The sequence below is a fragment of the Nothoprocta perdicaria genome, unplaced genomic scaffold, assembly GCF_003342845.1.
Source record: "Nothoprocta perdicaria isolate Ctin4 unplaced genomic scaffold, notPer1 scaffold_87, whole genome shotgun sequence".
Lineage (NCBI taxonomy): Eukaryota > Metazoa > Chordata > Aves > Tinamiformes > Tinamidae > Nothoprocta > Nothoprocta perdicaria.
This window is the reverse complement of record NW_020456165.1, coordinates 2,742,100-2,759,718: the sequence shown is the minus strand read 5'-3', so window position 1 is coordinate 2,759,718 and position 17,619 is coordinate 2,742,100. Positions and strand designations below refer to the sequence as shown.

The following is a 17,619-nucleotide window of genomic DNA, read 5'->3' as shown; positions in this document are numbered from 1 at the left end:
ACGACTCAATTGTTCCCAGCATAACCTTAGACTTTCAGATACCCAGTATGCTACAGGGTGGGCTTGGGCCTCCAAAGGGAGCCCGTCCCAGCACTGATTGGGACTTCTCCTTTGTCCAAAGCTCTGAAAGCTGGAAAATAGGATGCAGAGCTKCTGGCAGTGGCCTCATGCTGTGCTCCCTCATTCAGTCATTGGTAGAGATACAGTGATAATGCCAGATGGTAAGGGCTTCCCCTAAGAAGCTACCTGAAAAGACCCTGAAAGCCTTGGTGGCCCCTTGCAATGCAGAAGGAAGAGCTAAAAGTGACTCTGAGATGGGCAGTTTTCCATGGGAGAGGTCAAGAAGGAAAGGGATGGATTTGAAAGAGTTGTTGACTCATATGGACCAATTAAAAAGAATGTTGATAAAGGAGATGTCAGCACGACAGGGCTGTTTTTGAGCTATGAAGCATAGAGGAGGGTAACTAACCTGCAAAGCAGGTGACACTGAAGACTCTTCACGACACTGAAGAGTCGTGACACACGCATGTGATATCTGAAGACCCAGTCCATAGGGTGCTCCTTACCGCTTCTGCTCTCTCTTTGGCATGGTGGCCATTTGTCTGAGCTGTGTTCTGTGCAAATACTTGTCATCTGAAAGAGAATTCTTGCTTATTTCAAGATCTAAAAAATGAACTACAGCCCTTATAGTCTGAAATATATCCCAAAAACTAGGGAAAAAAAAGGGGAGAAAAAAATCAAAAGGAAGTCCAGCTAGATGCCTGTGAATTGTTCCTTTATAAARATCTGTCGTGGATGTATTTTTCTTGAATCCTTTTCCCACCATCGCTCCCTTCCTGCCTGGCAGAGAATGTCTTTTTTCTCTTATTTCATAATCTCTAGAAGGGCAAAGCTGAAGATTTGTGGGGTCTATCATCGAGTGATGATAGAGCAGTATACRTGCACATTTTAAAAGAAGCATTTTTCATCATAACAGGGGCCATGTGTGCCTCTAATAAAGGGCTTGCAGCAGTATATTGCAAACTAGTTAAGACTGGTGCAGTTCCCAGAAGTCCAGATGAGTATAAAAAAGAAGTCGGTCTGAGAAACTGTCGGGAACCAAGACATGTGACAGGGCAAAATATAATAATTTCAGATACACGCAGTGGGAGAATATGATCCGTAGCTCAGAAGATGTGGCCTCCTGATTAACTTTCCAAGAAACGGCAGAGGTGGAACAGATTCTTTGCACTAAGGCTTTGAACAGCTGAAGTCAATGGAAAGTTTTGCTTGTTGAGTTAGGAATGAGCCCTGGAGGCTCGACACTGGGTTGGGAGTTGCGTGACAGACGTTATGCCTTCATGGAGCACTCCCTTTTTAATATTTTGTGGTGTTTTATGTTCCAAATTAGGGTGTCAGGTTTTATGTGCTGCCTGGTTGASGCTATGTAAATATCATCATTGGGTGCTCAGTAGAATTAAGGCATAAGTTCATTCTCCAAAGCTTCCAAGCTATGGCTGATGGTAGCCTGTGTGCTAAGGGGAGGGGAGAAGTGAAATGCGTCCTGCAACCTCTCCCTTCTGCTTGAAAGAACCCTTCTTCACCAAGGAGATCTTTTTAATTGAGCTACTAAAATGTTAATTATGGTTGATAAGGCATGTTGGCTCCTGATGAAGTTTTAATGGCCTAAAAACTGTCTTTAAGTACTACTTACCGATGGAACCAAGCTAATTCCAGTTTGTTCTAGTTGCTTGTTTTCTCTATCTCCCGAAAGACATTTTTGGCTGTTACGATAATTGTGGTGTTTTATTTGCAGAGTGGTTCATTTCCTGAAAAGGAATCCACCTGAAGAGAGGAGAGGCATTTGCTTGTTTTAGTGTTTGTTTGTTTTCACTTATTCTGGGACTTTTGGACTTGGCAGGCCTCTCTGCTGGTCTGTCTTCATCAGCTTGTGTAACCCCACAGCTATGCACATATTCTCCCCACGCATCGCCCAGAAGTCTTATCTCTGTGCGCACGACGTGTGGCTCKCTCTATGGAAACACTTCCAGATATCCCCACCAGAGAAACGGCTTCCACCTCTGGATCAGGTGCAGGGTCCTGCACCTGKGGAGGAATAACCCCAGGCATCAGTACAGATTAGGGGTGGACCTGCTGGAAAGCACCTCCACGGAGAGGGACCTGGGAGTCCTGGTTGACACTAAGTTAACCATGAGTGAGCAGTGTGCCCTCGTGGCCAAGAAGGCCAATGGGATCCTGGCCTGCATCAGGAGGAGTGTTGCCAGCAGGTCAAGGGAGGTGATTCTGCCCCTCTACTCAGCTCTGGTGAGGCCGCACCTGGAGTACTGTGTGCAGTTCTGGGCACCCCAGTATAGGAAGGACGTGGAGCTTCTCGAGAGGGTCCAGAGAAGGGCAACCAGGATGATTAAGGGAATGGAACATCTCTCGTATGAAGAGAGGCTGAGYGAGCTGGGCCTGTTTTCTCTGGAGAAGAGACGGCTCAGAGGGGATATGATTAATATGTATAAGTTCAGGAAGGGAGAATGCAGGGAGGAAGGGGACAGGCTGTTCTCACTGGTGGCCAGCGAYAGGACGAGGGGTAATGGCCACAAGCTGGAGCACAAGAAGTTCCGTCTCCAGGTGAGGAGCAACTTCTTTACTGTTAGGGTGACAGAGCAGTGGAACAGGCTGCCCAGGGAGGCTGTGGAGTCTCCTACTCTGGAGGTCTTCAAAACCCGCCTGGATGCCACCCTGTGCCACATGCTGTAGGTGTGCCTGCTTGAGCAGGAAGTTTGGACTAGATGATCTGTAGAGGTCCCTTCCAACCTTAAATATTCTGAAATATTCTGAAATCTTCAGAGCTGAGCAAGTAATGGCTGTTCTCTTGGTTGCCGAACATTTATGAACATTTAGGATTTTTTTTTTTTTTTCAGATTACTGGTGATACTTTTCACACCAGTTGCTTGTCTCAGGACTTTGCATGGCCCTTAGCTGTGGTATCATCTCTGATGCACGGGGAGATCAGTCACGAGTGTGTACATTATCACAGTGGCTTTCCTGGTGCAAATGCACACACGGCTTTGTGGCAGCCGTGCCACAACCTGAGTGCATGAACATCACAGAAATGGACACGAAGGTGTGAACACCACCTAAATTGAAGCAAGTGTTTCAGAAAAGCCTCTGGGAATGGTGACTGCTTTTTTTTTTTTTTTTTTTAAGTTAAGCTGGTAGAATTTTGAAACCTCAGTTATTTTCAGAAGGGAGCCTTGCCCAGCAATGTTCCCCTTCAGTGAGTGTGGAAGCCCTATTCATTCCAGGAGAGCTCCCGAATCCCAAGTGCCCTCAGGGGATTTTGCAGCTGGCAACCAGATTGCCGGTGGTGGCCAGCGGCAGCTGGCTGCCTCCGTATCCCGCCTGCCCTCGCGGTGAGTGTGACGCTGCCGGGAAGGATCCCGGCCGTGTCCCCTCGCCGAGGCCATCGGGATGGCGGGAGGCCTGTGGCGCCCCCACGCCACCAGTGAGCGTGTGCTGGGSGGTGCCCACATCCCCCACGTGTCTCTCTGTGCACCCCAGATTCTCCAAGCRTCTCCAAGCCGCCATCCCATATTTTCTGCTAAATACACAGCGCGGGTAGGGCACTGTCCTGGCTCTGAGACCAGCTTTGGGGACGACTCTGTGGGTTCACGCTGTGTATCCAGCTCCTGTAGGCCGCCTTGGCGATGGATGGAGATTAAGAGGTGCCTGTGTGCAGTATCCAGCTGACTTTAATGTCAGCGAGTGCTGCAACCTCGACAGCCTCTGTGGAGCTGCAGATGGAGCACAACATGCATAGATCCTAGTGAAAAGGAAACAGTGACCTCAACATCGGCCTTGGGTCTCCCAGAACTTCTGTGAACTCCTGGCTGCGCTCGGTTCTTGTTTTGTACCTGGATGACCCGACTTTTCTCCGGTGGGGATACGTGGGATAGAGGTAGAGGATGTTATTTAAGTGCACTTTTAGTCTTGGAAAGCTTTCATAGAGGATTACGTGGTCTTGTTTGAAAAATGGAGTTTTTGTTATCGCAGTGCACATTCGCAGAGGAGTGAAAGGAAAGGGTATGTGTGGGAGCTGCTCCACGGCAGCCCTTTCCTCCTTCCGCCCGGCTGCTGCTCAGATGCAGAGCCGCGGATGTCGCGGCYGTGACGCGCGGCGCGGAGCGCATTGCCGGGAGATGCCGGCCAGCCCCTCGGGAAGCCGGTCACCACACGCACGTCTTCATTTAAAATGTCTTTTCCAACAGCTTAGGGCTGGTGCCCACGTTCAGAGCGGCTGGTGGGTCCTGCTGGTGAGACAAAGCYTCAGAAATAAGGGGAAAAGTGCTGGGAATGTTAACTGCGAAGCATGTGCCTGTTGTGTGCCTGTGTGCAAACTGATATGGAGCATTTTGGGAAAGGACCTGAACTGGAAAAGCTGTCACAAAACCCTTCCAGGGCAATGAGTTCCTCTCATCAATGCAGCTCTCCTCTCCCCTGTGCAGCCCACCACAACCACAGGGCAAGTCATAGCAATCTGTGGCCCTGAAGGAGAAGAGAACACTGCAGGCAACCTCAGCCACGAGAAAGCAGTTTCTAAGCTCCCCACTCGTAGGCAATTGCGATCTTTGTTATTTACAAAGTTAGCATGAAATACTGCACTTCTGCTGCGCGTCAGCTGAAGTCAATGCGTCCCCAGGAATGCAGATTAGCTCTTCCAGATGTACGGAACTGGCGGCACTGTCGCTATGGCCCCTGTAAAATAGAACCACCCACACCATTGCCAATTTGGTCTTATGACTGTGATTATATCCAAAACAAGGACTGGCGCAAGCCGAGCTCTGTATTTAATTCTTATATTGTAATATTGTGGTTAGAGGCAGCCAAATAGGCCTCCATCCAGTGCTAATTGAAGCAAGTGAGAATCTCTGTTGGACTCCAATGAACACTGAAATTGGTTAGTTGGTCCATTAGGTTGGAATTATACTTTTGCTCATAAACAGTTATTATCGAAAGAAAAAATGGCAAAACCTGGCCAGTTTAGGGTTCTGTACTGGACTCTCTCCATGATTTCATTTCTGGTAGTTTGCAGTAAAGAAGCATCTGCAAAGTAGGTTGCTGTAAAGCCTTGAAAGATGAAAGGATCGGGGGAGAGGGTTTTTTTTTTTTTCAGCTTTTTGGACTGGCAGTGGCAGATTTTTTTTTAATTTCATTTTGCCTGGTTTTATTCTGTCACCCAGGCAATTTGACAAATGTGAATTCTTGGCCGTGCGCTTTTCAAGAGTCAATATTTACACTCGTCGGTGGCACCTACGAACCGGGGCACAAACTGGCCATAATTTACTGTACATGTAGAATATCTCACCTGCAGGAGCAGGTATTCATGCTTCAAAAGTGAGTGCTCACGAGTGCGCAGGGGTGAGAGGAAATGGCCTCCTGAAACGCCTGCTCTTACACTTCATTTTCAGAAGGAAGCACCCGCCCAGACAAGCTGGAGAGCTTGCTCTGAAAACCAGCCCCAGGCAAGCTAGATTTAAGATGTCCCTGCTACAGTGTTAATTGTGTCTCTTTTTTTTTTTTTTTTTTTTTTTTTCTTTTTTTTTTTTTTTTTTTTTTTTTTTTTTTTTTTTTTTTTTTTTTTTTTTTTTTTTTTTCCATACAGTTTTATTGTCTTCAATGGACTTGTTAATCTTCCTCTCAGGATGATATCTTGTAACTTGTGTTTTGTAACTTGTGTTTTTGCAGATCATTTTAAACTCCATGCACAAGTACCAGCCAAGGGTCCACATTATTAAGAAGAAGGATCACACGGCGTCTTTGCTAAATCTGAAATCTGAAGAGTTCAGGACATTTATCTTTCCAGAAACAGTTTTTACAGCTGTTACTGCTTATCAGAATCAATTGGTGAGTACGATTGCTAACTTCCTCCGATTTAGTTAGATTCCACCCAGCTAAGAAATTCCCTCTTTTCACCCACAACGAGATATAGCAAAGGAAGCATTGTGATATGACTTACCCACAACAAGATGGAGTGAAGGAAACGTCGTGATATTATTACTTACCTTTCTTTTCTAACGCTTGTAGATCTTGTCCAGCCTAATTCATATTAAGGAGTAATTCTTATGTATGTGGGTAGTCCTCCTAGCTCCAATGGGATATAAGAATTGTTCCAATGTGCAGAGTATGACATGAAAGAGGTTTTCTTTTGCCTTCCCTTCTGTCCTGGCAAAGCTGTTTGTGTATTATCGTTCAGTGCTTTTGAAATTATAGTTCATTAAGGAGCTATTCAGATTCCCAGTGATCGTTCACGCTTTGAGCTGGTCACTGGCAGATATTCCATTTTGCATGTGATGATTTCATGGACTTAAAAAGTCAACTAATTAAGCTGTAAGGCTCAAATGTAAGGGAAATCGCTGAGAGATATGCTTTTCAGGGGCTGCCTAGATTACAACCAGATGTCTGAATTTCAATTTGCATGCCAGTGAATAATATACACAAAATGGAGGAGATCATAACAATGGATTGCTAATGAGTAATTTTAGGACATATATAAACAATTGGAAAACAGAGGCTTTGCTCAACAGTGGATCACGTTTTAATGTTTAAATCAGTGGAAAGATGTTGTTGGCTTCAGTGCAGTTCAGAGCATATTTTAATGACTACTGCACTTCTTGAAGTGCCTCTTTTCCCCTCGATTTCCCTCAGAATAAGACAGGCTGTTCTAGTAATGTAACAAGTGCGGCCGAACATGCGGGCAGGTGGCATCACAGAGCCAAAATATCTGTTGGTTTATGTTAAAAAAATGAGAATTTACATTTGTTAATCTGAGGCAAAAATTTGTTTCTAAGTTTCTAAGTGCCATGAATAAAATGAAATCAGTGCCTGTTGTGCCACATAAGCAATGAGTGTAATAGTACTAGGACTGTATCAGTAAATGTGACAGATCTCACATCCAGCTTTAAGGCTTCGATATCAGAATGTTTTGACTGTCAGCTCAGGTGTATATCTGAATGTTAAAGAAAAGGGATTCAGCGTGCAGTAGTCTCAAGAGCAAAATGCTTGGACTTGTGGTTAGGAAAGGTTTTTCCACTTAACTTCCTGTATAAACTAGCAAAACAACAACAAACACAAAAAAACAATGCAAAATTTCATCCTGTGGAGTGGATTTGTATTTACCCATACTATTTACATCAGAGACATTTCTAAACTAACCTTCTCAAGGTCCACGCAACGAGTCCTGGAAAATTTCTCAATGGAACATCTCCGGAACCCCTAGAGCTTGATGCTGTCATTTTATTTATGACTAATGAAAATGGAGCCTTTTTTCATTTTTGCCATTTCTTTCAGAACTGTTTTAAGGAGGGGTTGATTGCATTTCTGCAGGTTATTAGATAAAAGCTAAATACATTACACTTTCAACAAACTATCTCATAATTTAAGATTTAAAGGGCATGCATTTATTTAAACAGCCAAACCACTGCCACAGAGTTGAATTGTAGGTCAAATTTCATTTTAAAATGCTTTCTAGCAGATGTTCTCTGATTGTTTGTGAGACAGTCTCTCAGGAAAAATATGGCCATAAATGATTGCGAGCCTCATCTGGATTTGGTGGATATGGAAAGTTTCTCCTGTGATGTCATACCAAACCTTTGATATCGTGAAAATGGAAGTGCGATCGGTGAAAAGACACTCAGGAGATGAATAGAAATTCTTCTTATTCTGCAGTACAGTTGGCTCGGCGTGTTGGTGATCTGAGTCGCGGGAACTCCTTGGAGCTTGCCTTTTTTCCAAGGTAGTTTTCAAATGCTGCTACAAATTGAAGCCAGTTCCCTGCACGTGAGGTGCTAGCCTCATATTGCTCCTTGCAATATGACCGTGAGCCAAGGGCGCCGACCTCTTGGGAAGAGGAGGAGACCGAAACCGCCTTGCTGAGCTGTTGCTAGTCCTGTGGCAGGACTAGTGTCCAGGCTGGTTGTTACCGTTTGTGTTTCTGGGATGAGATGGCCTAAAATCCCAGCTGCCACAGTGGGGGGGGGGATCCGTCTCCTGCGTGATTCCTCGGAGCAAGGATCACTGCTTCCCCACACCATGTGGGAAGAAGGGAAGAGTGGAGCAGGGAAGTCGAGCGGTGGCCTGAGCTGCCCTGAGTTGCAGAGTGACTTGGTGGCAGCCCTGGGGACAGCCACTCGCAGTGCCCAGGGACTCTCCTCCTGGCACTGAGGACATCAGGAGAGCTGGTTCCCATTCCAGGTTCTAGAACCCCAGTTCCAAGCACCACGTGTCAGCCTCGACTCCCTCTCTATTTGTCGTGCTCCCTTCCTCCTGCTGTGTCCAGAGATGTAGCTCAGACCTGCAGACCAGTAATTAAATACTCATTATTGGCACCATATGCTTCATTTTTCTTCTCATAAGCCTATCCTTCCCTCTCCAGGTTTTCTTCCCAAAAGACTCCTCTCTCAGAACAAAAAGTTGGGCTCAGTCTCTCTTCCCTTTTGGAGGAGCCACCCAATTCTGCAATAGCTTTACTTCATGAGAGCATTTGATCATTCATGGATTTGGAAAAGATCCCCTTTCTTTCTGAGTCTCAGGAGTCACCTGTTAAAAATGAGGCTCTATTATACAGGCTTTTTCTTTTTTTTTTTTTTTTTTTTTTTTTTTTACCTTCTTCTTCAGGCAAAGCCAAGCTAAAATAGCTGCTCAGTATGAAATACCGAGAGCTGTTGCTTTTCTTTGGCTTCTGCAAGGGAGGCATTCACTGCCTTGCAGGACAGACCTTGTCTTGTGTACAATCAAATTCTAACCACTCGCTTACAGTTCATCTTTAATTCCTAGAAGAAATAGAATAGTTGGGAAATCAGAATATCATTGTGATATCTCAGGTTTTATTTACCAAATTTATTTGTACAGCTGGAAAATTCCCAAAGGGCAGTGGTGTTTTCTCCTGATTCCAAAAGCCCAGTGGCAGCTACCCTCTATTTCCTAATAGTTGCAGTGTAAAGTCAAAGGAAGCCCTGATATTTTGGGGCAGGAGGAGTCCCCTAACCAGAGGGTTCCTATGGCAGAAGTAAAGGCTGGTGCTATGCACTGAACAGATCTGTAGCTGAATTTGAAGAGAGGAGAGTTTTGTAGGATTGTGACAGGTTTTAATTGGGGCCATCCTTTTAATACATAGACTATGTCACTTCAAATACGGATTCTTCTCACTTCTCTCCCTCCTTCCCTTCCCCAGCATCTTAGCTCTACAAAGAATAGTTGTGCTGGCCCTGTGTGCCTGGTAGGTCTGCCTTTAGTTGCATGAGTAAAACAAATAGGTGGAACTGAACTGAGATCTCATTCTCAAGTTTGCAGGCAACTGGCCCGTGGCTTGGGCTCAGTTAGCTGTTGTGCAGCTCCACCAAAGCGGCTCAGATCTTAGCAGCATGCTGTGCCCTGCTGAAAGAAAACACTGCCTAATTTGTGCTCAAGTATTTGGAAGCAATAGCCTTGTACGTGTGTGGCTTCCCTCTGCCTGGGTAACACGAAGCCTCAACCCATGCTGTGCCCCACTGTGCAGCCAGCTGTGCCCTTCGGTCCTTCGTTGCTGTATGAATGATGCAGCCTGCTGCTTGAGCTGGCTGAAATAAGGCTCCCGAAAGGATGTCTGACTGGTTCTGTTGCTGACACCAGTTTTGCAGAAGTGTCACTTCACTGATATCAGAGCATTTTCCATGGGGTGAGAGGGGGAGTGGGCTCTGCCTCCTGAGCTCTGCGCACACACAAAAAACACACGCAAAAGCAGCATGGATAAAACGAGCAGCGGAGTCCGGAGGACAGACTAGTTAACACTTTGTACACTGCAGCACCTTAGCACTGTGTTTACGTTGTGTTGCTGTTTTCTGTGTTTGCAGATAACCAAGTTGAAAATTGACAGCAACCCTTTTGCTAAAGGATTCCGGGACTCTTCCAGACTCACTGATATCGAGAGGTAATGGGGACTTTCTGTTTACTTTTCACGCAGATAAGATAAAGAGAAGAGTGAGTTTGTAGGAAAAGCATCCTTTCAACTCCTGAGAAGCTGTGCGTTTTCACGTTATCTTGTTGCATACAGTAACCCTCCTCTACCTCCTTAAAAAATACTTACAAACTTTATGAAGAAAGAGCTGTAGAGCTGTTCTGAGTTTTGACATCTGTTTCGGTTGAGGCTGATATATTCATCTTTCTGAAGGGGTTTCTTGAAGGGAGAGAGAGTCAGTTATAAAACTTCAGAATGAAAAGCTTTTTTCTTATCATGCCGTTTAATCCTACTGAAGGCTGTGAATTGGAAACAAGGGCTGTGGTCCTGTGAAAAATGTCTTTATAGCTGCCCACTGCTCCACACAGTGGTGAAGAGAGAGGGGACCTTGTCAAAATACTCTCAGCAGTCCCAGACACCAAAGTCAGCAGCAGGGATTCTGCTGTTCTCACCAGGACAAATCCCATAGCTCCCACTCCATGGGCAAAGATGCCATCTTTGTTTCACCATAGCTGTACAGCATTAGAGGAAAACGTTATCTCGAGCTGTGGGGGAGGATGTTATAGCTCATTAAAAGAAACCTCTTCCATAGGGACTGAGGCATTAACTCGCATTTGGGTAGGAAATACACTTCAGTCTCTTGGTATCCCTCCAGTGCATCACAATTTTATGATATTGTGTCAGATGCTTTGGCAAACAAAGCAAATTAAGCTGTCTGAATCCTTTAGGCTGGAAGCGAATTTCGTGGAGATGGATATAGCACGTTCAAATTTTCCTGTAAGAACATGATCATGAAAGAAAATTTGGAGAGGTTGAAACCCTCCAGGCTCCTATGTGTGGATATCCAGATGTCTCTATGATTCATCTTTCCATGGGTGCATATAGCGGACAAGCTGCTAATATTCAGACAACTAGAGAAAGTCTTTACATCATTTCTGAAGTACATCAGTCTCCGGCAAGTTTATGACTGGGAAATGGCAGTGTGTTTTATACCTTACTAGCTACAGGAGTATTAATGACTGGGTGAAAGAGCAGCTATTTTGAGAAAGAAAGCTTGCTGAGTGCAGTGTATGCTTGCAGTGTTTGTGAAAGTTGCTTCCTAAGTTTTAATTGTAAGTGAAAGAAAACAAAGTAGATTAATTGAAATGACATATCCTGGCATAGTGGTAGTGTATGAAGGTAAATGAGGTCCAGAGATCAGGTTTATGTGCAAAAAACAGTTGAAAAGAAAACAGGAGGAAGAGAAGTGTCTTCGATTTTTATGCATGACTTTCCTTTTTATGCAGACAGGCACCATCTAATGACACGGCTTTACAAGGGCTTAGAGAATCTGAATAGATAAGCTGAGAGAAAAACCTAGTTACCTCCGTGCAGATGAACTGACTATCGTGGTGCTGGATATGCAGGGAATTTTTCCAGAGGACATCTTATTATAACAGCACGTGGCATGAAGTCAGAAATACTGAGCTTAAAGTACAGTGCCCTTTTGTTTATTGATAAGTGTAAGAACAGAGCCTGAAACAGTCAGCCTAGCCCAGACACGAATGTTGCCGTGAAAGATAACGTATCCAAGTGTGAAACCCACACTAAATTCAAAAAGGGATAGGAAGTGCATGAGAACCACATTAAAACCTGTTTTTAAGAGTTCAAGTTTGGGTCAGATCTATTTTGACATAAATGGGAAAGTTTAGTTCTTATTAGGGGGAAATTATGTTAAAAACATAAACAACAGCAACAACAATGAAAACCTACTGCACAATGCACCAAGCAGCAAGATAGTAAAAGTGTGGCACACAATGGGACTGGTAAGAGATCATGAATTTCATCTTTCCTCTGCTGAGTTATCTGGCACAGTCCAAACATATTAAGGGCTTTATTCATTTCCAGAATTAAAATATTTGGACATGAGAGAACGTGTCTCTCTCAGACACCCCCTGCTAGGTTTCCTCTGCAGCATAGGTTCTCTAGGTAATCATAGCGCCAAAAAAAAAAAAAAATGTTTAAATATATCTCATATAAACCAAAAGAAATAACAAAGTAAGGTACAATGTCAGGAAGAGTTCCCTGTTTTATGGTGATTGAGGCATGTGTTGGAAGACAAAGGTAATCCTTTGGGCTGGAATTCTAGTATGTTCCATAACACAGCTCACTGATAAAAGCGTTTCTTTGCCCGGAACAGTATGCAGAGCAAATGCACATTTGCACAGCTCTTGGGAATGAATATTTATCTGGAGCTGTGTGTACAGCTCCCATGCGGTGCATCCCCAGCAGCCTGGCACACTGTGTGTGCAGGCCTAATCTGCAATGTTGGGCAGCGATCTTAATGGTCTTCTGTAAAGCAGCCTGTGATGTTGGGGCCAAGAGAGCACTCATTTATTGCAAGTTCCAGCTTTTCAGGATGACCTAAGTAGTGTGAAAGTGTACAGAGCTTTGTATTTCATTTCCAGGTATTTAAGCCTGCTTTTTCCTAAACAGCCTTTGGGGAGGGAAACAAATCAGATCAATTGATCTTTAGAGACCTGAAGAAATTAAATTAGTCTGGAGTCAGTTACTGCACTAAACCATCCGGTAATTGGATTGCTCCTTGTAACTGATTGAAAACAGCCTCTATCTGTAACAATATAGGGAGTTTTTCTTTATAGTAGATCTGAGAGAAAAACACATCTTTTTATGACATGATGACAGAAATTGCACTTTTTTAACCTAATTGAATATGATTTTATAAATATGTGACTTTAACGATTTCAGGCTTCCCAGTCTAGATTTACGATCCCTGTGTAGGAAATTCAAACTGCAAATGCCTTTAGGATTAATCTGTTTGCGTTATATGTACAGGAGTCAAAATATTGCATGTAAAGGTAGTGAAGTCTGCAAAATGATACAAGAGTCAGGCAACTGCAGGCTGTTGAAGTTCTTTCATTTCCTTTTGTTCCTGTCTAAACACTATAGAACTTCCTCATACTCAAAGCTAATTATGCAAATCTTTTAACTGTTGAAAAATCGCATGTGCTTTTAGTATATATCAAATTTTCTGTAGAATGTGAGGCTCCTTCTACAATCAACTCTTTCCATATATTACTTGTGGTAATCTGTTTACATTAACTGGACAGACTTTATCTAGGGCTACCGTGTTTGGATAACTTGATGATTCACCTTTTGATCTTTTTATGGGGTATTTACATTTCTTCTACTATAAAAAGGCTCCTACAGTGGTCATGATGGAAAAACTGAATATTTAGCAGAAATTATCAGATTGTGGAACTTGACATACTGTGGTGTTGGCTACCAGATGTCAAACACTGCAGTATAAGTACTGGTCTTGAGACTGATCTTTTTTTAATGCTGATCTTTGTAAATAAGGCTCTCGTGCAGGTTTTCTAATATTAACAATTCATTCTGGAGAGAAGTTTTAAGATAATGTCTTTTTTTTTTTTTTTTTTTTTTGCTTAAAGGAAAACTCACAAACCCGTAAAAAATGCTAAATCGGAACCCAGCAGATTCACTTTTTATCTAGTGCTTGAGTTTATTTTTTGGACTGCACTTTAGAGTTAAACTTTAAAAAATAAACAGATAAATAAAGTAAACCATAACGGTTAAAATCAGACAAACAATCTTAAAAAAAAAGTGATTATTTCAGAAGTGTGAGTCAACACAACTACTGAATCATAAAATAATGATCCAACAATACTTAGCAGATCATAATCATTTTCTGAACATGGTTTTCAATTTGATCTGGTGCACAATAAGCAAGGTCAGGAAGATGGACCTGTAGGTGCCACAGAGACCGAAAGGGACCTGTAAAGTACCTGGCACCTATGGGTGCCACAGAGAACTAAAGGGTTACACTCAAGTGTAACTTAAGTCCCATAAGAAGGTCAGGGAGGTGGACACATGCTTCAAGAGGCAGTGTCCTTGGTAATAGAAAAGTATGGCCTGCACACCCAAATATCTTTCTAAGCAGAGAAAGGAAGGAAAGGAGAAAGGGGGATGGGGAAGGCACATCAGAGAGAGCTGTAACTCAGCATCTCAAATGGATTTGCATGGTAATCACATTCTGAATTATCCCCTGAGGACGTTCATGACTGAAATGTGGAAATCCATCGCAGTGAGTTACAAGGCTGTAAATGAAATGGATGCTAATGCCCGGACATGGGTCCTGCCCTGTTGAAGCAGCAGTCAGAGCCTTGTGCTTAATTGTGTGCTGTCAGTGTCACTCCTCTCTCCCATCCCATTCCTGCTTGCCCCACAGTGGCGGCTTCTCTCTTTGCTCTCGCTACTTCCCACTGGTCCAGAAGGACTTTTCTGAGACTTGAAAGCCCCCTACCAACAGATGGAAGTATGTACTGCGTAGGACCTACTCCCGTATCCATGGGCAAGTCGGGCCATAGCTTTCCTCCAAGTCAAACTCAACATCTGATCTATTATCCCGTGCCAGTTTTCAGTCTGTATATGTCAGTAACCATGGGAGATCATGTCAAATGTTTCCGCTGGGAGAGGTCCTGGGTTTAGCTAGGGAGAGCCACGAGGAGCTCAGGTACCTAAACCTCTGTAGCTGCTGCCATTCAAGGTGCCCTGTGGTTGCCCCAGTCTCCAGCTGCTGCTGCTCCAAAAGCTTAGACAAATTTGCTATAGTTTTCACACCTTCAAGACCCTTGCAGGAGGCTTGGATATGTTAGGATGTCTTCCCACCTGCGCTTAGACCCTTGAATTATCCCCTTCAAGTCTGTTTTTTCCAACTCTGTTTCCTATTAGCTAGGCAACCTGTCTTCTTCCCCCAGGACATCTCTCCATTCCAGCTAAAACCTCTTAAATTCCCAAACTTTTAAGCACTTATGCTCTAGGTCATTCTTCACAGAAGCTCCATTTTCGGTTTTCTTGTCCCTACGAAAAGTAGTATAGAGTTTTATTTTGCTACTGTTTTCCATATGCTTCATACACGTGTAGTGAGTGCGAAAGTGGACAGGACAATGTCAGATCAGACCTGCTCTTTTCAGGACAGGGGAATTTCTCAGGAACTTTCCCAAGTCCCAGTTTATCTGCAGCACTGTATTTCCTTTGCCTGGCAATCAGAAAGAGCAGATTGCGCTCACTGGAGGAAATGGAACTTTGCAAGGTTATGTTCGCATTAAGAGTATCTTTATATTTGGGGAGAAAAAGTGAGAAAAAGTTGCAGAAGAGCTTTAATATGCTTTTGTAAATGAGTGCTTTTGAACAAGCGAGAAAAGAGAAATACAGTCTCTACACTTTTCTCATTCCCTGTAAATGGTAGCTGGTCTCTTGTCTTTTTTTTTTTTTTTTTAAGTTAGAAAAATGGAGATATATTTTATATCTTCTAACTCTACTTGCTCTTTTTTTTTTTTTCTGCAATCTTCTAAATCTAGATCTTTTTATAATTTAATTTTGATTCCCCTTCTTTCTTAAACTTTGGTGGACCTTGATTCTTCATTGCTAAAACTAGTTCAGTTTTAATCAGAGGACTAGTGCTCGTTCTTGGATTTGATCCATACAGTGTTAGAGCTGGACTATGTCACTAATGTCAGTCTGTAATATTAATATACCCCTGTAAAAACTATAGGTACCATATTAATCTGTGTCTGTATTTGTGCTGTGAATATGTCAAGTAACAGCTATAAGGAATAGCAACATAAAGGCTGAGCGGTATCTGAGCAGCAATTCTGACAGATTTGTTGTTCACTCCTATCTGCTGTTATGGAAATATATTTGCTCCTCCTGCTTGTTTTTTGGACTCCTTTTTAGCACTTGCATCTTGGACAAATTACTCATCTTTTCCTTAAAAAAATGTTCTACTACAGTATGACTTCCGACAAGTTTATTTTTGTGCCTTCTCAGTCCATTTATTCCGTCTGTCTTCACCTCACCTCACTTCTGATGTCTTCTGTTATCTGGGCTTTCTTCCAAACATACTAACTGGCAGCTATTAAAAAAAAAGAAAAAAAAAAAAAAAAAAAAAGGAAACCTTTGAAATGCAGAACTAAAGAAGCCATTCAGGCTGCAAACTGATAATTCATACACTTTATATCCTGTTCTGTATTTTTCTTTGTGAAGAACTGAATGGCCAAGCAAAACACAGTTGCCAGTTTTATTATTTTCCTTCTATTAATCTGTTAATCTAACATTTGCCATTCTTTAATAGAAAAGGACAAAAAAAAAATACATGATACTGGGTATAGGGAAAAAAATCTGAGGATATTCTTCCATATTTGCTTATCTATCAAGTGTAAGGGCATTCTGAGGGCATTGTTGGGGCAAGGAAGGAAAATACTAATGGGTTGCTCACCACTGCTCTAAAATGTGTACCCCTTGTAGTCATTCCTAATTGAGAGAGTAACTCATCCAACGATATAAATGTAGAGTGCCTGGCTCTGGAACTGGCCCTCTCTCACTTCAGACTGGCTTTCACCCATTGCCTCCATAGGTGTTGATCCAGGCTCTCAGTGGAATGGGCAGCTAGTGTTATATTAACTCCGTCATCTTTGGGTCCATGAATCTAAGACGGGAAGTGCCATCAGGATAGCTCTGGATTAGCTTTTCTAATGCCTTTTGGCAGAACTAAATATTCCTCCTCAGCACAAAGGGAGATGGTAGACATCCTGTCTCCAGCCCCTCGGTGCTCTCTACCAAAACCAGGAAAATCCATAGCCTCTGATGCGTGCGAGCACGTAGTGGCCTCCGTGCTGATGGACTGCTGCGCTCAGGTGAGCCCTCTTCAGTGTCAGTCGGCCCACAGATGATTTGAAGGAGCATCCAAGAAAGGCCTGCATGCACAGACAAAGTAGCACTGTTCTTTCATCTTGACTGAGGATCCTGCTTGGGGTAATCGTGGACTTTTCCATCTCCTTCGGGAATTTTTGTAACTTGAGGCTGACAGCAAGAAGAAGCGAGTGTCATCACACCGGGCTTTGCTCCTCAACTGCTTCCCAAATCAGCTCTGGGTTTTCTGTTGTCTCTCAGCTCATATCCAGTACTGTGGCAAGATCTGGGATTTAGTTTGTAAAGTATTAGTGAGTTATTTATTGGCCATGTCAGAGTCTTCCTGTCTATATCCCCTGAAACTGCTGTGTATGTGCACGGCAGTGTTGCTAAACAAGGCCAAAGACCCAGCTTGTAGCTGCAGGAGACAGAAAGCATCCTTTGCTGAGAGTTTAGCTCTGGAATCCTTTCTTGGCAGAGATGAGACTGAACTATTCAGTCCAGGGGTTAATATCTGAGAATGGCAAGGGACTGTCTAAGTACCCTAAAGCTTGCTGAATGATATAATCTACCAATCCTCCACTTCCTTGCATTCTCCATCCCAAAATTACAAGTTTCTTTCTTGCAGCAAGGAGAGAAGCACTTTGCGCATAGATTTATTAAAAGCAGAGGTTTATTAAAAGGGTTGGGCTCGAGGTTTGTTTCTGTCATAATGCAGGACACAGGGATCAGCCTATGGTCCCTTCCCATGTTACCTCCCCACATATTTATCCTGCCTCAGCCTCTTCTCTTAGCCAGTTACTGCTTGGGTTTGCCCTCTTCATCTGGCAAATGATTCCTTCTTTCCTATCTCAGACAGCTTTAGCCCCAAACTTGCTATTTTTCCAGCCTGTCATCTGCTGCTATTATTCAATTGTACATACAGC

At 43.4% G+C, this 17,619-nt stretch overlaps 1 protein-coding gene across 1 annotated transcript in view; it reads left to right on the top strand.

Annotated features, from left to right (window-relative positions):
• The window catches only part of TBX20 (T-box 20), a 33,987-nt gene that overhangs the window by 9,060 nt on the left and 7,308 nt on the right, over positions 1 to 17,619 (top strand). Inside the window, exons 5-6 of the mRNA XM_026052332.1 lie at positions 5,737 to 5,895; positions 9,879 to 9,955. Of these exons, the coding sequence (XP_025908117.1) occupies positions 5,737 to 5,895; positions 9,879 to 9,955 (236 nt within the window). The remainder of the gene's footprint in view (positions 1 to 5,736; positions 5,896 to 9,878; positions 9,956 to 17,619) is intronic.